Raw genomic sequence first — 26,164 nt, 5'->3', positions numbered from 1 at the left:
TAAATGTATCATTCAGTTTGAATTTACATAAACATAAACAACATGACAACATGAAGTGTAATTGATGCATCACAAATATAGTAATTACATTGATTATTTTTACAGGTATCAAGAAAATGAATTACGAGCAAAGTTATTGGAGGAAGAAAAACAGCTAATTTCAGAAGAATCGTCAAAACTTCTATCCTCACTGAATGTATGTTTCCAGCTGGACACTATGTATGTTATTCAGGATCTTATAGAACGGGCATGTGTTACTACCATACTAAGCAAAATTTAAACGTGTATTTTATAATCATATTCCTGTATGAATGCTCAAGCTTCTTTTGGTGTCTTTCAAAAGGTTGATCTTTTATTTATAAGGTTTACAACTTAATCAGATTAAACTTTTTCAAAGTTATCACTTTCACCACTTACCTTTCTAGAATAAATTGTGGCATTTTATAGAAAAAAGTAACAGATATACAAAATTTTCTTTAATAGTTATTGACTGTGAATATAATGTGGCTGTAGGGGGGACCTACCTGACAGAATTTACGACCCTTCAGCAGAGATATGTAGAACTATAGTTGAAACTTACATCACTTCTGTGAAAAAAAAATGAAATAGTAAACTTTTCCATGAAATAATATAGACATACCACAGGAAATCTAAACTATTAGCCTGTGACGTGTTCAAAAAGAACTTAACATGTTCATAATATTTAATTTACATTGAATATTGAAACCTTCCAGTATTATGGGTCCAGTTTGCTAACTGTGCAGTTGTATCTAAATGTGAGGGCTTTAATTCATATAAATGATACTTTGATCCTTATTAATAAACTTGGCTATCATGTCTGACAAGTTATAGTCAATTAGCTCTTACATTTATTCATGCATCTCCACCTGTGATTCACACCATGAAATGAATGTATTAGTACTGTGCAATGAGTCATGGTTCATGTTTAAGCAGGTAAGTAGAATTATTTCAAATAACTTATTGATTAGCGCCTTTGTACCATGAGGCTATAAAAATGTGGGCGATCGAGATGCTGGTTGAGGTGCAGGAGCAGCTGACAGAATGTCTAGAGGCTGATTATCCCAGTGAAGGCATGAGACAGGGAGGTAAATCTGGTGCCTTTTAGCGTAACTAGCTGTTGAGGAGCTTAGCGGTGACCTAAGTACCCATCAGTGACGGTATGCAGCTGTGGTGTCACATGGACGTCTGATCATGCAGATGCAAATAGATGCCAGCAACACAGTAATGCTGTGGTTTGTGCCTCCAGATGCTGTGGTGGCTGCATGAGGCTTGATGGTAAACAACCCAGCGAACCTTCTGTTTACAAACAACCTCCTGAGGTAAAGCAGGGTTTGTACCTGACCTGCGAAGCACACCCTTGATGGTAGTGGCCACATATGCAGGGGCCCAGTCCTGTATACACTACACTCCTTTCCAAAGAGAGACAGTGCAACCATCATAGAGAAGTGCAGTACGCAAGTGAGGAGACACCGAGCAGCCACCACAGCAGATTGGAATGAAACAACAGGACATCAGTCAACGGGGGTAAACAAGTGACTGAGAAGCAACCACATCTTGCCAAGAATTGTAACACAACCAAAACATTTTGCAGAAAAGACTCAAAAGCTCAGCACGGGTTGCATGAATATGTGGAACCGAACCAGTGAAAGATTGAAGAGAGAGAGAGAGAGAGAGAGAGAGAGAGAGAGAGAGAGAGAGAGATCCTCCTGACAAAAGGACAAAAGCGAATGGCCACTATCTGCTGTAGGTGATGACAGTGAAAGCCAGGAGTAGGCAGGACTGGTGGCAGAGTTTTCAAGAAGTCACGTGCCGAAGCCTGGTGGAACACACGACACTATCGGTGTCATCAGAGGAGACGGTCAGGCCGGCCACAGGACAGCTGTGATCGTGGTGGCAACAACATATCCAGCCTTGGGAGGGTCAACCGCAGCAGGGCTGGCCATGACTGCAGAAGTGACTACATAGATGGTGGCTGTGGCATTAGCAGGCACGGTTGGTCGAGCCACCCATGACAGGGCCAGCAAGAAAGCAGGTGTCGGTGTCAACAGGGCTGGTGATGGCAGGAGGGGCAGCTGTGACTGCTGGTGGTGACTGGACTGAAGCCGAAGGGCCAACAAAAGAAGATGGTACCCAATGATGTCACATGCAAGGGCTCGGCTGATACTATAGGATTTCCTATCAGAAAACTCTGTGAATGAGAAACAGAGTGACACACAGTATGATAAAATTGCAAGAAACTTGACAGAAGGTGGCACAGCTGCCTTATTGGGTGACTGTACAATAGTACTTACATCTAGCTGTTTTCTAACCCATAAAATGTCAATTGGTGCTACCACTGGCTAATGATTTCTTCATTTTCATGTATCATAGGTGAAACAGTTGCTGATTATGGCATCTATATTGCCATATTTTGATTGTTAATGTTGTTGTGGAAGAGATTTCTTGTTGGCCATGGCCTTTTTGATCTATTAGGTATTATTATTTATTTACTGTACTTTACTATTTATTCTTATAAATTACACTTCGATCCTTATAACTAAATTTGGCTGTTGTGTCCAACAAATTATGGTCAATTGGCGGCAGTACATTTATTTGTACACTTCCATCTGTGGGTCACATCATGAAAGGGATGTTTTACGAATGTGCAGTGGGTCGTGGTTCATGTTTAAAGAGATAAGCAAAATTATTTCCAGTAACTGATTACTATAAAAGGTACAGCAGGGGCCATACCTAGCCCGCATAGAACATCTGTGAGTGCAATGCCTGGTATGCTATGGCTAGCCCTGCATATAGTACAAAAAGTCAAAACTTCATTGGTCAAATACTTTAATCAGCTAGAGAGAATGCGCAAGAAGGTGCGCGCGCGCTCTAGTATGATTAAAAAAATAGGTTAAATACATTTGAATTTTTTTTTTTTTTTTTTTTTTCAATTTTAATCTTATATATATAAAAACAAAGATGATGTGACTTACCATACGAAAGCGCTGGCAGATCGATAGAAACACAGACAGACACATACATACACACACAATTCAAGCTTTCGCAACAAACTGTTGCCTCATCAGGAAAGAGGGAAGGAGAGGGAAAGACAAAAGGAAGTGGGTTTTAAGGGAGAGGGTAAGGAGTCATTCCAATCCCGGGAGCGGAAAGACTTACCTTAGGGGGAAAAAAGGACGGGTATACACTCGCGCACACACACACACATATCCATCCACCATATATTTTTCCCGCGTGGAATGTTTCCATCCATATATATATATGATGTGACTTACCGAACGAAAGTGCTGGCAGGTCGATAGACACACAAACAAACAAACACAAACATACACACAAAATTCAAGCTTTCTCAACCAACGGTTGCTTCGTCAGGAAAGAGGGAAGGAGAGAGAAAGACGAAAGGATGTGGGTTTTAAGGGAGAGGGTAAGGAGTCATTCCAATCCCGGGAGCAGAAAGACTCACCTTAGGGGGAAAAAAGGACGGGTGAGTCTTTCTGCTCTCGGGAAAGTCACATCATCTTTGTTTTTAGATATATTTTTCCCACGTGGAATGTTTCTTATAAACAGAGGGAAACATTCCACATGGGAAAAATATATCTAAAAACAAAGATGTGAGACTTACCAAACGAAATTGCTGGCAAGTCGATAGACACACAAACATACACACGAAATTCAAGCTTTCGCAACAAATGGTTGCTTCATTAGGAAAGAGGGAAGGAGAGGGAAAGACGAAAGGATGTGGATTTTAAGGGAGAGGGTAAGTAGTTATTCCAATCCCGGGATCGGAAAGACTTACCTTAAGGGGAAAAAAGGACAGGTATACACTCGCACACACCCACATATCCATCCTTCCCTCTTTCCTGATGAAGCAACCGTTGGTTGCGAAAGCTTGAATTTTGTGTGTGTGTTTGTGTGTGTGTCTATCAACATGCCAATGCCTTCGTTTTGTAAGTTACATCAACAAAGATGATGTGACTTACCATACGAAAGCGCTGGCACGTCGATAGACACACATACAAACACAAACATACACACAAAATTCAAGTTTTCGCTACCAACGGAAAGACGAATGGATGTGGGTTTTAAGGGAGAGGGTAAGGAGTCATTCCAATCCCGGGAGTGGAAAGACTTACCTTAGTGGGAAAAGAGGACAGGTGTACACTCGCACACACACACACATATCCATCCGCACATACACATACACAGACACAAGCAGACATTTGCTTACCTTGGGGGGGGGGGGGGGGGAGACTTACTTTTGGGGGGGGGGGGAGAGACTTACCTTTTGGGGGGGGGGGAGACTTACCTTGGGGGGGAGTAAGATAAGTCTTTCCGCTCCCGGGATTGGAATGACTCCTTACCCTCTCCCTTAAAACCCACATCCTTTCATCTTTCCTCTCCTTCCCTCTTTCCTGATGAAGCAACCGTGGGTTGTGAAAGCTTGAAATTTGTGCGTGTGTTTGTGTTTGTTATTGTCTATATCAACGTACCGTCGCTTTCGTTTGGTAAGTTACGGAATCTTTGTTTTTAGATATATATATTGTGTTTCATACTAGAATGTCGTGTTCCCAGTTTGGCACAGCTTTGCCGCAGGAAACACGAAAGCGGTCGAAGACGTCCGTCTTCTGGTCGGCTCCTGATCGTTGTCAGAAGGAGGCTAGTTTTTGGATTACGTAAAAGCTTCTATTATTTGGAAAAGAACAACCCGGATTTCTTTACGTAGTCAGTATGAAATTTATAATCACCTAAGGGACCTTTAACAATGAACAATGGAAAAAAATTGCATTTGCAAATGAAATCATTAATAAATGGGGCAGCTATGAGTTGTATAGAAGACAAGGTGCGGCCTTCTGTCTACGACTAGGATGGCGCAGTATTCTCTGCTGTAGTAAAAGGCTGTTTGATGTTTACAAAAATAATATGACATGGAGGTAAAATAAAGGAAAAGAATAGAATAAGAAATCTTGTAAACACTAAGTATATTCTAATAATTCTCACAAGCAATTAGGGCTTATTTATAAACTGTATAACTTACATAAGTACTTTTCTAACTGTATGGTGCAATCAGATTTCAGCCTGTCCTGTACTAGTATCTTGGTTCACGTTTTTATCACAAATTACAGTCATTACTTTTCTCCTTCCTTCGAGGTAATTCTTGAATCGTTCAACACTTTCATAACAATAACTTTCCGATTTACAGTATCGAACATAAATTACTTGAATTTTGTAAATTAATAACTGTTGTCTGCACACTGGCAAAACCACTCACTTTTATGGCTTAAAGACGACCTTCTTTACGCTTTCACATTACAAGCAGAAGTACAATAAAATCTTAAGATCTACAAAAGTTTTTACTGTCATCTTTTATTTAGATCGAAGCAGAACGTTCAGTTCAGCTTCTGTTAAAATGTTTCTTTGACTGCGCAATCGATGTATTATCGGCCGCGCTAGATGCGCATCTTTACAGTTATGTAAATTATATAAAACAAATGTCTTTCAAAGAATAGGTCTCATCTCATAAGTTGATCATGTAATATACAGATAGGTGAATGCCTTTCCAAGGGTACTCACAGCTTTCATACTATGTAAATCCCAACAATATTACATCGTGCGTGCCCGCGCTCACACACACACACACACACACACACACACACACACACACACACACACACACACACACACACACACACACACCTAAGAGGGAAAATTATGGCGAATTATTCCATAATGTTTCATGAGTGAAACAAAAAGGAAAACTCATGTAGGGGAAACTAGAGCAAACTCTGTCACTACCCTCAAATACTGGTATAGTCTGTGCTGATTACCACATTTACTGCTTAGCTTCACTTATCAACATTTTCAACCTAATGCTGTGTTAGGCTTCATCACGTTGAAAAAAAGTTGTAGGCTAATATACCACAGCTAATAGCCGCTTAATAATGGGTCTGATATGGGAGGAGATGCTGGATGCTAGCCTGTGGGAGAAAAGAGAAGCTTGGAAGAGGCTCTGTATATGACTGCATAAGCAGAGAGTTTCATGAAAAAGAAGAAGAAATCTTAATGTTGTTCAGAATTTCTGTGTATCTCCTAACACTTTTTTGGATGTCATTTACAGAGTGTACTAGGAACTGGAGTTTGTTTTTATAGTACAAGCCAAAATTTTGCATGTGCTGGTAAACCATGGTTCACTATATCACTATTCTCTTGCTGTGTGGATGTCTATTTCTTTGGTATAGTTCATTTCATCTGACTGAGCATTATTTATGCACCCTCACACATTGTTACAGATGTTTAGCATATGATTTGGATGATGATGATGATGATGATGATGATGATGATGATGATGATGATGATTATGATTGGTTTGTGGGCTGCTCACCTGTGCGATCATCAGTGCTCATACGAAGTCCCAATTTTTACACAGTCCAGTATTTTTTAACCCAATCCAGTCTAGCCACTGTCACGAGTGATGGTGGTGGTGGTGGTGGTGGTGGTGGTGTTGATGATGATGATGATGATGATGAAGAAGAAATGATGAGGACAATACAAATACCCAGTCCCCGGGCAGAAAAAATCCCCAACCCGGTCGAGAATTGAACTCGGGACCCCGTGATACAGAGGCAGCAGTGCTCGCCACTGGACCACGAGCTGCGGACTTTGAAATTGTGAGGGTTTCGTTTTTTGTTTACAACTTTGCTGCGCTGTGCTTCCTCTAAATCATTCATATAATATTTTCACTCTCAAGGGTTCTGAGTGAATATTTCTTCAGATGCATAGCTCTTTTGTACATAGAACTGTCTGAGAAACCTTAATTTATGTGGGATGTGTAAAAGGGTTTATTGGTGTTGCTTCAAATTATTGACTTTTGAATACCTTAAGCTGTAGCAGTCTAAGCAGATTCAGAAGGATGTAGGTTGCAGTAGGTACTGGGAGATGAAGAAGCTTGCACAGGATAGAGTAGCATGGAGAGCTGCATCAAACCAGTCTCAGGACTGAAGACCACAACAACAACAAGCTGTAGATCAAAATAAGTCATGTTGTTATCGTAGGTGATGTTTGGTGGATCATTATGCTGAACATTTTAACTTAATATGGGTGAGATCAAGACCTCTTTTTCTTTCTTTAATGTACATGTTGCATAAAAGACTAAAGGTGTTTCCACACCACAATATATCACATATGCCATTGTTCTACCATTTCTTTTGTGATGCTAAAAATATGTGCCATGTTCCAGTGTTTTAAGAGGAAATAGATTTTTTTTGTTAATTCAATATTCTGCAAGAACAGTAAATTTCCTGTGGTACTTCATTTTGCTGCTGCCTTAAGCGAGATGAACGTGAATGTTTTAAAGTGAGACATAATTTTCAAAGAGCTTGTGTGCATTCGTACGTTTAAAGTATTAGATGAGTTATCCAATCTTGATTGGACAGCTTATAAAAATATGTTGAGCATTAATGTATTTTGCATGCTGTGTATATTTCTCCAGTCTTGATTCTGCATATTGTAGCATGTTTGCATAATAACTGATTTAATGTAATTACCCGAGTGCCATTGGTATTGGGGCCCTTGTCTGACCTCTGTATCTTGATGGATTCATAAGTTGATCATTTGCAAGCACCAGTAATTGAGAATTTTATATTTACTTTCTTGAAACATTTAATACCAAATTTTGTTGCCACATGTTGAAGTATTCTTGGTCCACCTATTGAAAGCCTTCTGAGAATCTAAAGAAAGGATAGCTAGTGGATTTTGCATCCGTTTCTACATAAGCTATGCAATCACAATAGGCAAATGAAGCATCAAAGCTGAATCTTTCAGAAACATCACAGGGTTAACAGTTGCTGATTACTTTGCCCATAATCATTTATAGGTGGGTGGCAAAACAGTGAGAGTAATCTTACCGTTTGTTTCAAAAAATATTATATACCTGCAGTGTCTGATAAAATATTCACCACTTTTCAGTCTTAGGATTATATTGTATTTTTATTGGTCTGTTGTCTACCAAAGCAGCTTATACATAATACTTTGGACAAGCCACTTTATATGTATACAGAGGTGAAAGTGATTTCTTTGCATACATATTTAAAATTACAAATAATCTGTTTCATATATTTCAGTGTTCCTCACTGTAGTAAAACCAATGATGTTGTAAATATGACTGTAAAGAACTTCCAAAGTTTTTGATCTCAGTATTTTATTTTATGTTTTTGTAAAGTTTGTTATAATGTTTAACTCCCATGTGGACAGTACCATTTCAGCATAGGGATGTGTAGATTTGGGTGATTTTTGTTTTGTCTGGTAAAGTTGTCATGAATATCACAGTTATTTTGTGATCTACTGTCCTAACATATTACATTTATTTCAAAGAATACAAGGGTTCCATAATGTTGGTACAAGGTGATGGAGGAAAACCAGAGATCTTCAGCAGAAGTTTTGCATGAGGATGATGATTCATTCTAGAACAGTTGTTGATATCTAAGTATCAGTTGTAATTTAATTTAATTTATCATTGTTAATCTCTTTATGATTTCACAATATTGTTTGGAAAATTGTATTAGTGAGTGTCTGTTTGAGTGGCATTTCTTCTTAGAGTAGTCTTCAAGGCAGTGCATATGTCTCTTCAGAATACATTAATTTCAGTGGAGTTAGTGATCTTTGGCAAGAATTATGGAATGTTGTTTCCAGTGGTACCCTGTGTGACAATTCATCGTCCATTTGTTCGATGAATTCCGTTTATTGTTTGCATTGGAACCAGTCTTTTTTCTTTGTTATAAGAATGGGATAGCTCATACTGTTTTATTGTTACCCTCAGTGCTTTAAAAAAAGAATGGAATGATGTCATTTCTTCATTCAGGTGGTGTTGTGCACATTAGTAAAAGTTTTCATAAAAACTTTCTCTGTGTTATATTCTATTAGAACACACTGGATAACTCGTTTTATCCATCCATGTACTACAAAAGCTGTTGCCGTTCATGACAGCTACTTGTCATGTGTAGGGACTAACAACTTGAAGGGCAGGCTCTCATGGACGTTATGTGTTTAGTTTACAGATTATGAAACTTTGTTGTGTCATTTTGTATTTGTATGGTAGTTGTAGAAAAAGTAAAAAGCAGTAGTGATCCTGAAACACTAATGATTAGGTGGAGTTGTTACTTGTTTTGTTTAAATTTATCCATGTTATATGGATGTTGTTTGAGGTCTGCGACTGTATTATAAGATTATGTGGAATAATTTTATACTGCTGCAGTCACTTTGTACTAATATTTTATTAGCACAATGCATTTCGGCAGCATGCTGCCATCATCAGGTGCATTGTACAGTTACTTATACATCAGCTGATAGGTTATGTACATAACCTATGGCAGCATGCTGCAGAAATGCATTGTGCCAAGAAAATATTAGTAAAAAGTAACTGCAGCAGTATAAAACTATTCCACATAAACTTGTTCTCTTGTTATTGTGTGTAGAGATGTGTACACACAACCAATTCTGCTTTGTCCGTTTCTGTGATAGTATGGGAATTGTGTATTGAAGATCTCAATATTGTCCTGTACGAAAAAATAGATATTTTTTCTATGCTTGGATGTTTGTTTGGCATAGGATGCTGAGCTTCACTTTTGAGCATGCAATTAAAATCTCACAAAAGCTTTTAGTTTGTTTTTGTGTCTGTTTAGTGATTGGCATGCATTGGTAGTGAAAAATTGACTCATTTATTCTCTGATCCTGAAGGTTCACACATGTTAACAAGAAGCGTATTAGACACTTTGAAAGTAATCCCCAACAATTAGGCAAGGTTTATCACATTCTGGGCTTCCTATCTGTAATTCACTAATATTTGATTACACATTTCTTTTCTGGTTCACAGCAGATAATCTGTCTGTTCTCCTCCTCCTCCTCCAGTTGCTCTCTATTAGGAGCCCCTACATGATCAATATTGTTACACAATATTTCCGGATGTGCAATAATATTGAAAGTGTGGTGGTTAGATTGTAAGGATGTGCAGTGATACTGAGCACATCAAAAACTTTTGAAATATATTGTGCTGCCTGGAAGTATTGTGCCATCTGTGGTCAGTATTGCCGGTCTTTTGCACATTATGGTTTCTGGGCACCTTTGTATTTGCTTGTCGTTGTTGTTGTTGTGTTGAAAATGAATTTAAAACAAGACTAAAGAGTGTTCTTATTAGAATGCATCAAATATATAAATCATTGCCAGCATTGTGGGAAGTTAGGGCAGATGAATACAAAAAACAGAATTATTGAGAATAAATCGTATGACAGGTTGCTCACAAAATACAGGGAATGGTACCCTACAGCCATGAATGAAAATGATTTAAAAAAATTTAATCAATACAAAGCTATGAATAAAAGTATATATAGATAATTGTGTGTGTGTGTGTGTGTGTGTGTGTGTGTGTGTGTGTGTGTGTGTGTGTGTGTACATTACTTATCTGAATTAATCCGTTAGTGTAAGTTTTATTGCATGACATGTTTCCATAAATAAGGCTCAAATACTTTGAAGTGGAACTGCACTTGTAAGTTTCAAGTCTTTGAAAGAATTGCCAGCAGCATGGTATCATAGTGTAACAGAGAGCCACTGACTTGTTCAAATATGAATCTGCCATTGTTGTGTTATGTTATTTGATCAAGAAGATAAGGGTGTCTGCAGAAATTTATGTACAGGGGTGTGGGCGGGGGGAAGAATATTAAGATTGCTATTTTTTATATTATTGGGTTGGTCAGTTTCAAAATGTCATGCCACAAGAATTAAATTTTACAGGTGCAAAAAAAGCTTATTATATCACAGAGAATTGATGGTACCCACTGAATATTTGTCATAAGCAAATTATTTTGATACTTAAAACCAACTAGCAAACAAACATAAATTATGCAGCAGTTGCTAATGCCATAGTATTTTCTCCCAACAAACAGCCATGTAATGCTACATTTGGCTAAATGAGAGGTTTAGAGGTATTGTAGCAAATCGCTGCTAGAAGTGTATGAGAGTTTTATAGTGAGTAAAAACCATGTACGCCAGGTTCCAGAGAGGATACCTATGCAGGGGGACAACTATCACGAGTCACGTAGCAAATGTTGGACCATCAACACCTGAAAAGTTATTATATTATATCTCCCTCCCTCCATCCACTCATCCCCACACCAGTCCATTAGAAATAGAATACAGTAGTAAACTGCACAGGCTTCCACATCCAGTCTGTTGACATAAAAGTTTTCTGGGTATGGTACTGCATCATATTATCGGGGGGGAAAAAAAACCAAACCAGAAGAAAGCCTCTGTAACCATGGCCTGGCCAAATCATTGATTTCATCAGTAATAGTTTTTTATGACATTACACGGTGCCGCACCCAGAACACTTTTATGTCAACTAGGATATAAACTGTAGTGAACTGAAGTGTGTATGGAGACAAAATACTGCACAGGGTGCATTAAACGACTATCTCATACATCTCTCAAATGTTTGGGTTGAAGTAGAACTATATTTATTTATAATGTTCCATAAATCTAATTATGAAGAGCCAACTTCATAAATGTGAAATGGGTCATGATATGCAGCCCAGGAGGAACGGTCAGTGATGGGTATGACAGAAATGCTCACTTGAAGCAAAAATCTTCGTATGGACATATGTCTGTCCTACTCTTGAATGGTTTCTGAGATAGAACACATTTAATTTACATTTGTTTTTGGACTTGTGGCATGCATGCATGTGTCTTACCCACCAAATCTTTTTGATGTTTTACTCTATCTGAACCTATCTCATTGCTTTCAGCTTCGTTGCTCAAGATGTCTTTCTACTATAAAAATATCCCATTAATGTGCAGTTGCCTATGGTGTATTATGAGTGAAGTGGTGTGAGGGATTGAGTGTGTGTCAGAGAAAAGCATTAATTAGCTATGTTTGTAAACATGCTGGCAAAAATGCCACACATCTGCACTGATTAAGAATATACAGATATGGTGTATGTCTACATCTACATCTACATTGATACTCCGCAAGCCACCCAACGGTGTGTGGCGGAGGGCACTTTACGTGCCACTGTCCGCTGTTTGTGAGTCTTCGGCGGCTGGCGCGCTGCCAAGATGGCCTTGAGCCGCCTTATCGGCGGGGTCAAAGGTCACGCACTCAGAGAGCTGACGTAACATGCTGTTGCATACTCTATGTCGACAGATTCTAGATGTACACTTGTCCGGTTCTCAGCTACGCTACAGATCAATTTATTTATGAAAATACAAAGTACAGTCTCCAACAAATTTTACATATTCACATGTACCTTTACCTTTAATCCAAATAAATGGCTTCTGCGACGGTAGTGCTCCAGCTGCTGTTGAAGAATACTGTTGGCACTTTCTGACACATTGAATTCCTGTTCATTGAGTGTTTACCAGTTTTCAACACATTGTGTAAAACAAGTATTCTTTCAAGTCACATTTTTCTTCTGAACATGTAGTTCAACAACCTATGCAGCAATAGCAACTCATTGTTGAAATGAAGCAGCATAGTCCTACAACTAGCACACAGTGACTTTCTGCTCATATCAATGTCCCACAAACATTACATGTGGAAAACTCATACACATTTCACGTACAGCGTGTCCACAATCTTCACATTGATGGCAATACCAAAGGACTTGAATAAATGACAATCTTCATTTGCTTCCAATACTATTAACTGATGAAGCCTTGTTTACATGGAATGGAATCAAAATTACATGTAATAATCATTTACGGTCAATGGAAAATACACATGCTACAGTGGAAACCAGTTTTCAAATTTGTTTTTCAATCAGTGTTTGGTACAGCATGATCGGTAACTTGTTGATAGTTGCAGTCATTTTAGAAGAGCAAATGATAGGACAGAAAATTCCTTTGTTGCACAGCTGACGTCATTCTTTTGGCCACTCAGACTGCAATGTATTTGCAGCACAACAGAGCCCCTCCAAATTTTAGCAGGTGGGTGAGGGAACATCTCAGCCGCACTTCCTCTGATTACTGGGTTGGTCATAGTAGTACAATCAACTGACCATCCAGATCCCCCGGCCTAACAGCTTTAGATTTTTATTTATGGGGTTGAATGAAGTTTGATGTGTGCAAATGAAAGGTGAATATGGAAGATGCATAGCTGGTTTGCATCACAGATGCTGCTAGCATCATTACTTAACATGCATGGGCCTCAAACAAGCAACACATGAACACATGTTCTCCCAAGAGTGCAAAAACACAGTGTATTTGAGACTTTGATACTTGAACATTTATTGTGAACTATACAACAACTGCAATGTATTGTGTGTGATAACGCTTAGAGATGTGTGTGTCAAAATATATATTTTTGAATTCATACTTTGTAAAATGCATTTTATGAGGTTTACTAACTGTTGTACATGTGTATCTGTGTATACCTGACAATGCATTGAGTGATAAAGAAAATAAGTTGGGATAGGGCATATGCTCATATGAAGTTTTTTGCTTCAAATGATCGTTTCTGTCATATCCCTGAAGTAGCGATTAAAAGATAAACCTGAATTGGCCTTAACAATGAACGACAACAACAACAACAACAACTACTACTATTACTAATAGTGAAAGCACTACTACTACTACTACTACTACTACTACTACTACTAGTAGTAGTAGTATTAGTAGTAGTAGTAATAATTGTGTTAGTTCTTAGACAGGTTAAATTTAACACAGCAGAGTAAATAGGAAAGCTGCTACTTTGTAGGGAAAAATTGTTGATGCCTCTCAGTTATATTAAACAGCTACTGTTTGGCAGCTATTACTAGAGCAATCTTTACATGGCAGCATTGATATTTATCAGAGATGATAATTGTAGATACCTGTTTGATATGAAGATTTCTACTTTGTGCAAAACAACATGAGTCATCAAACCTGTAATCAAGTTAACCAGATTTTTAAAACAGAGAAGTGTTTTCACTTTAAATTTTAATTTGTAGGAATCCTCAGTTTCTTGCATTATGTATGATGGGATCCTGTTAAAGACCAGAAAGCAGAATCCCACTCTGAACTTTAGACAAGCAGGGAAAGTTGACATGAAGACAATTTCTGTGTCTTCTATTGTGTTATATAAACCACACTTTCACTGAAACTGGTTCTTAATATCAGCATTAAATATTATTACGGAGGATGAGCACCCTTCAGAGGAAGTAGAGGAGGTTAGTGACCCATTTCCTTTAAATTAAAACACAAAGGAATTACAGACATTCACTGCAAATGGCCATTGATTTAAATCAATGGGGAAAGTTGAAAATTTGTGCTGGATCAGGATTCAAACCTGTGTCTCCTGCTTATTAGGCAGATGCTCTGAGCAGTAAGCCATTGGGACACAGTGATCATTGCAACTGCACGAACTACCCTAGCCCGCCTCCCGTTGGACGCAGATACTCGACTTATCCACACACTACTAATTTAGTGCCCCTTGGTCGTTATCCTCATTACTCGCAACATTTCACTGATTCCTGTAAGAGTTCGAGCCTGGTTGACATCCGTACTGAAAAGCTTACTGGCCATCCTTGTGTGTGTGTGTGTGTGTGTGTGTGTGTGTGTGTGTGTAAATCCTGCTCTGAAAGTGTTGCAATAATTTTGTGAAGCGTACAACTATTCCACAGCTATGCATAGGCTTCTTTCTTTATTCAGTGTGTAGCTTACATCGTATGGTGTTTAGCTTGCATCGTGCGGCTGTTAAGTTGTGAGTGGAAAGTGAACACAGTTGGTGTAGGAAATTTTTTATTTGACTTTGAGGAAAATTAGGAAGAAGGTGATGTTCAACCAATAACAATCTTATTGTGACTCACTTCTCTGCTTGATGAAAATAAGCACATAAATCATGCTTTGTGTGAGTGCTATTATGGGGATAGATTTGGGATAATTTTTTATAGAATGAAAAGGAAGTTATAATTCACTTTTTAGTCCCACAATTCAGGTGAATGTGTAGTAGAGCAGATACATCCTGGTGATAAAAAAGAAATACATAATTGTCGAAATGTTGCTGCACTTTAGGTTTTATGCTAATATCTAGATAATGTATTTCTTTCAATTGATTATAAATACTAGTTTATAACAAACCTATGGACAAAATTTCTTACTATTTTGAAAAGAATACATATATAGGTTTAATAACGATAAACAGTGGTGTCGGAAGAGCTTCATATCCCTTGTTGTGCCTCTTGAATGGAGTGACATCTATGAAAATGATGGAGAAAAGAATGTTAGCTGGTGCTAAACTGTTAAAAACACTTTTCTTGGATTATGTGGTAAGTTTGCACTGTTCATCTTTTCTACTATTTTGCACATATTTTCCGGATTTCACTTACAAAATTCATAACCTAACATTAAACCCTTTCGAGACAGGAATACGTGTTTCACCTCATTCAAGAGAAGAAATAAAGCATGTGTTAAGACAAATGACACCTGATGATGGACCCACAGGGTCCAAAATGCATTGTGTACTTAATCAAATACAAAAAGTTGTGACTGAAGGCTTTTTGTAATTCGTACCTCCAATGTATTGAATACAGTCACATTTGCAGCTGCGAAATATAGATAAAATTATAATGTCAAGATGTTTTTTTATGTATGGAGATGAAAGAAAGAAATGTAATTGAACATCAGAAAGAAATTTTTTTAATAAGGTTGGAGTGTTCCATAACAAAAGACCATCAGAAATGTGAAATGGAAATTTTTTTAATAAGGTTGGAGTGTTCCATAACAAAAGACCATCAGAAATGTGAAATGGAAAGGTTTATAATTGACTAAACCTCCCAGTTTCCACCTGAGACAAGAGACTCATACTATTTTCCAACAGACATTGCTAATATATTGTAATTTTCCCCTTCCCCCAGTCCAGAGTTGAATGTATAAGTAACTGGATAAGTAAAAAATATCTACTCACCAAGCAGCAGCAGGAGAACACACATATAAGCCTTCAGCTCTGGGTTTGGTTTAGATGCATTGATGACATCATTGCCATATGGACTTATGGTTAGGCTGACCTGTTAAAATTCCTGGAATCTCAAATACCTTCTCCCAATTAAATTTCACGTGATCCTATTCAGAATTGATCTCATACTCATTGAAGGCCAGCTACACACTTCTGTCTGCTTGAAACCTGCTAACAAGCAACAGTACTTACATTTTGACAGTTGCCATCCTTTCCATGCCAAACATTCTCTTCCGCACAGGCATTCGAGGCAAACATATTTGTTTGGATGCAGTCTCCTTACAGCAATACACAACCATTCTCACCTCAGCCTTCACTGGACATAATTACCCCACCAGCCTAGTTCAAAAACAGATTTCCTGGGCCATCACATCCAATCCTGGTAATGCTGATTTCTCTAAAACACAACTTTGGAGCACACCACCTGTCACACAGTATTATCCTGGTCTTGAATGTGTTAATCAGCTACTTCAACGAGGCCATGACTTCCTAATATCATGCCCTGAAATGAGATCCATTCTGTTGGAGATTTTGCCCATCACACCAAGAAAAGCGTTATGTTGCCCTCCCAATCTTTGCAATACCCTTGCCAGACCCTATACTCTCTCTGCACCCATCTCCCTACCCTACGGCTCCTATCCCCGTGACCGTCCCTGCTGCAAGACTTGCCCTACGCACCCTCCTACCACCACCTACACCAGCCCCGCAACTTGGAAAACATATGCTACCAAAGGGAGAGCCACCTGTGAAATGACACGTCATATACCGCCTGTTATGTAAACACTGTTTGGCCTTTTACATTTACATGACTACCACCAAGTTATCAGTTAAGATGAATGGACATAGGCAGAGGGTGTACACTGCCAACACACAATAACTTGTTGCAGAGCATGCTCTACAGCATGACAGTTCTGACCTTGGTGCCTGTTTCACCATACACCATGTGGATTCATCTCCCAGACACCAGTTTCTCAGGAATCCGCAGGCAGGAACTAGCACTACAACGTGTACTTGGGTCTTGTCGCCCACCTGGCCTTAATGTATGCTAATTTCTTTTGTCTCAGTATGTCTTCATAGTAACTATTCTATTCTTCACTTCATTTTAGTTTTCTGCATCTTTCATTTTCTGATCCAGCTATTTTTCGCCTCCCACCTTTAGTGCACTTAGCTTTTCACTCATAACAACTCATTCACAATATTTTAGCAGTAATATCTGTCTTGCATATTATCCTGTCTTCCACGTTTAAGCTCTCAGGTTTTCAAATCTCATCCAGTTCAGTCCCCAACAATTAGTCTTTTTTTCTCATCCCATCCTGTAAGTCTCCCATGACCCTGGGTTCTGAGGGGCTTTTCTGAACTCTACCCCTTTTCCTAAACCTCTCCAGTCCTTTTGTGTCAGCCCACTCCCTTACCCTTCAACTTTTGTGGCTAAAGAAGGAGCCACTGGCTCCAAAAGCTTACATACCTAAAACCTTTTTTTGTGTATATGTGTTCTCTTGCCGCCACTTGGTGAGTAGGTTTCTTTGTCTATCCAATTGCTTTATACTGTCAAAAATTGTTGTATATTAAAAGCTTTAATGATTTAGTTTCTTTGTCCTTGGTTAATCCAAGGAGAAGGTGCAGTGTTTATTCATGAATAATTTATAAGATGCAGATGAAGTCCATACTAAGTCCAACATTTCCTACACATCATGACCAATTACGTTGGAGCATGATGTACATTAACCAATGTTGTGTCATCACCATTGCAGATTAGTGACTGAGACCATACATAGTTGAACAAATTATTGATATCAACATTGAAGAAGAATGGTCCCAGAACATAGTTCTGTGAGACACCTGTTTTTGCTTCATTCTCACCAGATTGCAAGAGGAACTGAGACAAATCATCTCCTGTTGCTTAAATGCAAATTAGTTACAGTTAAGGCAAGTTATTAGTCATGCATTGTTCAAGCTTTGCAAATAGATTATGAGCTCCCTCCCCCCTTGAATCAATGTGTAGGACTGAAAATGACCTGACCAGTGTTGGGGAGAACAGTGTGGTGGCTGTGGACAGGTGCTGGGTGATGACCCATCTGGTACCTCCAGAGCATCGAAGTTCTGGCTTGTGGGAGGATGTGAAGAGGAGGGAGCTGGCTCCGTAAATTTCAGTGTCACCAGCATCCGCTACCCCACTAGCAGGGGAATGGGACCTAAGTCCATAGGAACCTCCAGCAATAAGCATAAAGGAGATAGAAGGACCAAATGTTTGTCATCCATGGTAAGATGTTGGACATCATGGTACTGCGGTAGCCCTTTGTGTGGCAGAGATGTCTCATCAGAATGCTGCAACTGGAACTGGTTCCGATGCGCAGCCCCCATGCGATCAGCACCAGGATCATTTGTCTGCCTTGTTGCACCCAAACAAACATGCCCACACTGAAGCACCTTTCTTAATTGGCTCAAGCAGGTGGCAGTAGTAAAAGATACAAGTACCATCCAGTTGGAATACCCCCCCCCCCCCTCCACACACACACACACACACACACACACACACACACACACACACACACACCCATCCACTTGCACCCCCTACCCCCAGTTGTGTCTTAAAGGCGTGGACGTTCATCTAGGCTGTTGGAGGCAGAGTGAAACAAAGAAGTTGTGACATGTTTGATGCCATTACAGTGCAGAAATTGTGGCAGGCACCCACTGTAAAATTCAGCCCATTATCTTCAATTAAGGAAAAGTGATGAAAAAAATAACCAAGGTTGAGCTGCATGGATCCTGAGGAAGATTCGTCAAAATTTGTATACAGGCAATCACACAGCTTGGTGGATACCAGCCAAGGGGTATAGAACTGTGTATGGCAAGGAACCACGCACCGTCTCCCACAGTTAAGTGGTGGCCAATGGGAATACGACTATGTATTTTGGTTTCAAAATCAAACATTCAAAATGTGTGGAACTTAAAATACAACATAATAATCAACCTATGAAAGAAGTTGACACGGTCAAATTCCTGGGACTAAATGTGAACAAGAACTTAAGCTGGAATACACATATTTACTTCCTACCAAATAATCTAAGCAGTTTTGCATTTGCAATGCAAATACTAGCAAATTTCACTGACTTGAGTACATGAATAGTTGCTTATCATAGCTATTTTGAATCTGCAATTAGATATGGGATAATTTTCTGGGGAAGTTCTAGCAATATATCTTGAATACTGAAACTGCAAAAGAAAACTGTCTGATACATGTGTACTGCACAGCAAACAGAGTCTTGCTGCCCTTTATTTTGGAAACTATGAATCCTAACTGCTCCCCCCATATACATTTATGAAATTATAATCTTCCCACACAGCAGACAAAAATTATTTGAGGAGAATGATTTTAACCATACATAAAAAAAAAACCACAAGGAATAAAAATAATTTAATGCATCCCACACACCAGTTGAAATTATATGCACGGACTCCACAGTATATGGTGATGACAATATATAACAAGTTAATGGGGAAAAACATTTTTAATATGAGGCCAGAAATATTAAAAATGAGACTACATCGAATTCTATAGGATAAATGCTACTGTTCAATGGAAGAATTCATAGAGAATGAAATGATAATTTGAGCAAGGGGTAATTAAGTGCTAGATTTTATTGCATGTATACATAACATAACTGTATTGTTATTATGATGCTGTTTGTTAACATCAGCTGTTCTTTGTAATACTGCTGGTTGCTACGCCTTATAGGCCAAACAACAATGCACCATTCGTGTAATGTCAGTGTCCGTTCACTGCCAGTATATGAAATGTCGATTGAGCTATTAGATGTGGGAGGTCCCTCAATGAGATTGATGGAGCAGCTGCAGCACCCGTTACTGCAGAATCACAGGAACCACCGTCCAACAGTTGTCATCTCTTGCGTCAGCAGCAGAACGCATTGGTGAATATGGAGCAGGTAGCATTGTATGAAAAAATAGTGGAAGCCCGGAGGTGCTGAGGCTGCCATTATGTTCGATCATCTGGCTGAAAAACATGCTGCAATAGCGGATCCCACTGACATGTTGCTGCGAGTTTCGTAGAAATGTAAAGTCCTCGAGAGACTACTGAACCTGCGGATCAATCTGAAAATAATCAGTTTTCTATCTGTCAAATTCTAAATCTGGGCTCATAGAGAGACTGGAGATGGCATCTGTAATAGAATATTGATGAGAGAGGCAATAATTTCTGAGGAACTGATAATTCAATAACCTGAAGGCCCATCAGTGAAGATTGGGAGCTTTCCATCCAGCAGTCTGGCCTTGTGTCCAAAGAAAGGCAGCAAAGGCTTGTGTTCAGTAACTATGTGCAACTAGTAGCCAGAAAGGAAAGTACGAAATTTATGCACTCAAAAATTGATAGCCAGCACTTCCTTCTGTATCTGTGAATAATATTCTTTGACCATATTTAATGTTTTAGAAATGAATGCCGTAAGCTTTCCAGAACTGACTGGGAACTTACGGGATAGGGCGGCCCCAATATCATGAAGAAAGGCATCCTTTACTATGTCGATATGTGTATTGGCCACAAACAGATGAAGACATCACATGGATGGCACATGGTAGCTTGGCCTGTCAAGCGTAGCACCCAGCACCAACACAGTCATAGTACCTTTGCCAAAATGATTTGTAACTAAGACTCATTCATTATTAAAAGGGGCTGATTGTAGGCAAGATTTGAAAGTTTGAAATGGCTGCTGACAAGCCATGGACCACTGAAAAGAAATACTCTTATAGTGCAACATACATCACATGGTAAACAATGGAAGTTGCCCCAGGAGTAAACCAGGCATAATAGGTAATATTGCCAAGAAACACCTGGAGATACTTCAAAGGTTTGGAAACTTGCATATGATTGTCTCGATGTTGTCCTTTGTGGGCTGTAACTTCTCTTCCCTAAGGGACTACAAGTTTTGTGCCACTAAATGTGTTGTACATTCCATGTTAGATTGATCTGGATCTCAGTTTGTTGCCTGAAATCTGAAAATAATTATTTGAATAATATGGATCAAGCATTCATCAAATATGTGGCTTTGAGTGTTATAGAGATCCAGGCCCACAGCCTCTACAGTTGTCGGGTAGCGTCATATAGAAATGAGGATCTTTCGAATGGCCAAAGGCACTAATGTGACATTATTATCAGTATACTCATTTATTGACCAGAGACACACAGTTGTCTTTCTTTCAAAGCTGCCAACATGTGCAGCAGGCAGAAGACACTGACCACACCTATATGAGTTGACACCAGTATGTCTTGGTGTCGCTGTCATGACTAGCTGGTTGACACAAGGACAGCATCGGCCACTTTGGCTCAGTGGCCAGCAGCGTGGGCTGTGGGTTACCAGGGTGCTCTTGTTTACGTCATAGACAGTGTCCTGGCAAGGTGACCAACAGCTCCGCACAAGGTGGCCTTAGTCGTGGAGAGTTATGTCACTGTGTGTCTGCGTGAGATGGCCCACAGTGTTGAAGTCAGCTGTAGTCTTCCACTTAGAAGAGATGAGGATGGGGGGATGAGGCAGTGGCAGCAGAATTCGTCAGCTGTAGTTGGCAGCAACATCATAGACCGTAGTCATCTCAGTCGACCTAGGATGGAGTGTCTGTACTAGTTACCTGCAGCACTGAACTGCAACTGATAACTAAGCTGTGAAAGTTAGGATATATGTACTTGTCCGGCTATGCCAATGATGTTATCCTTCTATGAGATGACCAAATGTGCTCTAGTTTTGTGAGCTTGTCAGCTCTCTTGGCCACTTCAGGATGTCACAGTTTCACCTTTCAGACTCTCCTTTGTGCTGTGTCAGTAACTGAATTATTACTTTTGCATTTGAGCTGAGCTTTCTTGTGAAAACTCACTGTTACGATGATATCCCTCTGTTGTCATTATGTCATTTTGTTATACTACTTGTGTAGGCACTCAGCCCATACAGAGTGTTGCAGTAGCTTCTGTGTTTGCTATTACTCCATCAACATTTCTCTCTCACTGTCATTCTGTTTGACAACTGATCTGTTCTGCCTTGTCTCTGGCATTGCTGGGGAAGAACTTTAACAATTTATTGTAGCCGCGTGAAATATTATTCTGGGTGCAACAATCCCTCCTTCCTTTACAAAATTCATATCGTATTTTTCTGCTTGGGGTGTCTGTGAAACAATCTTGTCATATATATCTGAGAAAAATAATTATACACTGTACATTTTATATATCACTGTGCCTACAGAGATGGGCCACATAGCTCTTGTGTTGACTCTCAATTCTGTAACATTACATTCTATATTCAGTCCATTGCACTTATCATCATAACCTTTAATTAAGTTATCACTAACACAGTCTTTCATAAATTTACAAGATTCTCTACTAGTTTACACATAATTGCTTAATAAGCCGTAGCTCTGTCACCAAAACAAACAATAGGTATCTGTTGTACAGGTAACTGTGAATTGTGTGTACATCTTCATGTAAAACAAAATTAGATTACACAAATTACAATCAGAACCACTACAACACTGGATGGTGTAACACTTATCGTTATAGTGTTCTTTATGACAATATTCCTGCATGTGATGGAGCATTTTCTCTGCTGTCATTTGTATTTTCTGTGTTGCTACAAGTTCATGTAGTGAGCATAGAATGCCAGGTTCGGTCTATTATTCAGGAAGGTTAGGTTTTTTGGTTGGCAGTGCATCAATATCTATATTTACATCTAGAAAACATGTTGCATAAACCGCCATACGATGTGTGGTGGAGGATACCCTGTACCACTATTAGTCTTTTCCTTTCCCATTCCACGTGCAAATTGAGTGAGGAAAAATGACAGTCTTTATGCTTCTGTATGAGCTGTGATTTCTCATATCTTATCTTCGTGGTCCTTATGCAATATGTATGTTGTAATGGCAGTAGAATCATTCTGCAATCAGCTTCAATTGCTGGTTTTTAAAATTTTCCCAGTAGTATTCCTTGAAAAGTATGTCACCTTTCCTCAAGGGATTCTCATTTGAGTTCCCAAAGCATCTCCATAACACTTGTGAGTTGTTTTAATCCACCACTAACAAATCTAGCAGCCCACCTCTGAATTGTGTCTTTCTTTAATCCAACCTGGTATGGAACCTAAATACTCCAGAAATACTCAAGAATAGGTAGCACTAATTCCTGTATGCAATCTTCTTTATGAATGAATCACACTTTCCCAAAATTCTCCCAATAAACTGAAGTTGACCATTCACCTTCCCCACCACAATCCTCACATACTTGTTCCATTTTGTATCGCTTTGCAGTGTTAACACCCAGATATTTAAATGGCATGACTGTGTCAAGCAGGACATTACTAATGCTGTATCCAAACATTATGGGTTTGTTTTTCCTGCTACTCCGCCTTAACTTCTATTTTTCTACATTTAGAGCTAGCTACCATCATCACACCCACTAGAATTTTTGTTTGTGTGATCTTGTATCCTCCTATGGCCACTCAACTTAGCATCTTCCCATACACCACAGCATTATCAGCAAAAAATACAAATTGCTGCCCACCCTGTCTGCCAGATCATTCATGTATATAATAAGTAATAACAATCCTATCACACTTCCCTGGGACACTCCTGACAGTACCCTTGTCACTAATGAACGCTCACCATTGAAGACACTTGAGCATAGTCATACCAGAGACAGTAGCTGGAAGATGGAACATCAAGCCCACTATGTCACAAGCCAAATGATTTATAGTATTCTGTTGCCCCACAATTCCATTCTGGTCATTCTGTGTGTGTCCACTCTCTGGCATTGAGTTACTTCAGCTTTTCCCAAGAGCAACTGCCCCTTGCATGATTATGTACCAGTCTGTACTGTTCTACTTGGGAAGATTATAATACTTTCCCTGTGACATCTCCATAAGTCTTCAAATGGTGTCAAAATGTATGAGGTATGTGAGAAAAGTAAGGAGACAGATTTTTTTATCTCCTAAAGTTTTTATTTATTTTCAAATAACAAAATTGTCCCCTTCAAACTAGTTCCCTTCGGCAGTTATACACTGGCAGAGTCATTGTTCCTAGTCTTGGTAGCAGCACTGAAAGACTTAAACTGGTAGAGCCTTTAACATGTTGGTCAGATTCTTTCAAATGTTCTCAAATTTCCCAAAATGACATCCCTTCAACACACTTCTCAGTTTTGGAAAAAGAAAAAAGTCACAAGGGCTTAGATCAGTTGAATAGGGTAGCTGTGGAGTAACAGGAATGTCTGTTGAGATCAGAAATTGTGTGATAGGAGTGGCTGTGTGGCATGGGGTGTTAACATGATGCAGCATTTTTGTCTGAGATGTCCGGCCTCACTCAACTCATGCATTTCCTGATCCTTTCTAGGACATCTTTGCAATGTCCACCATTCTTGTTGTTAAACGTCTGTCTGATCTGATTGGTTTTCGAAGTTGAGGGTTTCCCTGAGGGGAGGTTCATGTTCACTGTGTTCTAAGTCTTCCAAAAAGGAGTTGTACCCATGAAAAACTTGTTCTCTTTATATGGAATATTCCCTATAGGCCTATTCCAACTTTTCAAAGGACTCACTGATTCCTCAGCTTCAACACAAAACTTGATTGCATAATGTTGCTTTAAATTCCATTTTTCCGTTTTCGTAACACACAACAAAAACACAACTTCACTGATGGTGCTCTCAGAACTCATGTGGCGGCTATAGGAGCTGAAACTTGGACTGAGCATCTGGAAGGGATGAACACAGTAGTCTACACAAGTAGAACAGTAGAACAACATAGTGTTGTCAGTCTCATTATTTTTCTCAAACACTGTGTTGGCTTTCCTTTGTTCTGAAATTACCAGTACTTTGCTGCAGTTTTGTACTTCACTGGATAGGGGTGTATTGTAAAACATTGATGTTGGGTGTTAATACCTGCTACCTGAAATTGAATTAACAGATGTAACTTAGCTCTGTCAGTACTCATTTCAATGGTTAACATATAGTAAAATAGTGCCAAGCTTCCCTCAGTTGGTTCCACTACCTGTAACTCTGCTCCGAACTACTTCTGCACTCTGCGTAGTATGTGTAAGAACTGCTGTGGAGACAACTTAGCACTCAATTGCCTGTGTCCAGCATGATATGCTGCTGCTTGTAATGTAGTCACTCTCATTCTTGCATCATTCAAACTGTCTGTCAATGTTCACAGTAATCTAGCTACAGCCATTCTCCAATCAAGTGTATTTCAGTCAGTTCTGTGTAGTTTCTAAATCACTATTTATGCCTTGCACAGTGTGTGCTGATTTGGTAGTTAATTCCCATAATATCTTGGGTGTCGTTCAGCTTATGTTGCTGTAAGTTTGATAGTTGAGTGGTACACCATTCTGCCATGGTGCTAGTAGCATCCACTACTGCTTGTATTGATCCTACTGTGTTGTTCAAGTTCCGGATGCCCTTATTGTTGGCCATACCAAATGCTGTTTTCAGCAGTTTCCCACTTGCATTTAACCACCCCTCTACTTACGTACCAGGGTTCGTAGTACTAAGCTCACCACTTGCTTGATCTGTTCTCTTAGTTTTTCATATGAAAGCTGTAACTCTTGGTATTACCCTTGCACTTCTGTCAAGCTGTCAAGACTCCTTTCTACACTTCTGTCAAGACTCCTTCTTTCTGCACATCCTGATGCAGTTCCAAAAATGCATCCTGCAATCTACACAGCTCAATCCTCATTTTCCTTGCGTTGAAGGTCGTCTCCAGATTTGAGAGACAGGATCTGCAAGGCTATTGCTATTCTGGCTCTGGTGAGGTGTACAATCATCAGAATCACAATATTTCTCCTGGAAGCCCATGTTGGTAAGCCACCTGAGAGGAAGGAATTTTCATCACTTTCTCTCCTTTTTCCGAAAGATGAGGCTACGTGGAATGTAACATACAATAAAAGTAACTTTCATTGGATCCTCTGACACAATTTATCAACAAAAACTGAGAGAGAAAACAGACCGACCCACTAAAACACGTTATATATAGGATAAAAATAAACTTGTAATACTTTTTGATAAACAAGACAAAAGAAAAATTGGTGTGCAACATAACCATATAAAGTAATCTAAAAATTTGGTCAAAACCCTAGTTATAAACATGGTCTAAGTGCATAAGGCATCCTTATGCACTTTGCTCATTACTGGCTGGTCCCTTT

At 39.2% G+C, this 26,164-nt stretch overlaps 1 protein-coding gene across 2 annotated transcripts in view; it reads left to right on the top strand.

Moving 5' to 3' along the window:
• Window positions 1–26,164, top strand: part of LOC124787904 (pleckstrin homology domain-containing family D member 1-like) — a 167,078-nt gene that overhangs the window by 94,893 nt on the left and 46,021 nt on the right. The window contains exon 8 of one of the 2 annotated variants that reach the window (XM_047254897.1): window positions 106–196. In XM_047254897.1, the coding sequence (XP_047110853.1) occupies window positions 106–196 (91 nt within the window). Of the gene's footprint in view, window positions 1–105; window positions 248–26,164 lie in introns of both variants that reach the window. The other variant, XM_047254889.1, reaches the window with a different exon arrangement.

This window comes from Schistocerca piceifrons, chromosome 1 (genome assembly GCF_021461385.2).
Source record: "Schistocerca piceifrons isolate TAMUIC-IGC-003096 chromosome 1, iqSchPice1.1, whole genome shotgun sequence".
NCBI classification, from domain to species: domain Eukaryota; kingdom Metazoa; phylum Arthropoda; class Insecta; order Orthoptera; family Acrididae; genus Schistocerca; species Schistocerca piceifrons.
The sequence above is the reverse complement of the archived record's forward strand: the minus strand, read 5'-3'. Positions and strand labels throughout refer to the sequence as shown.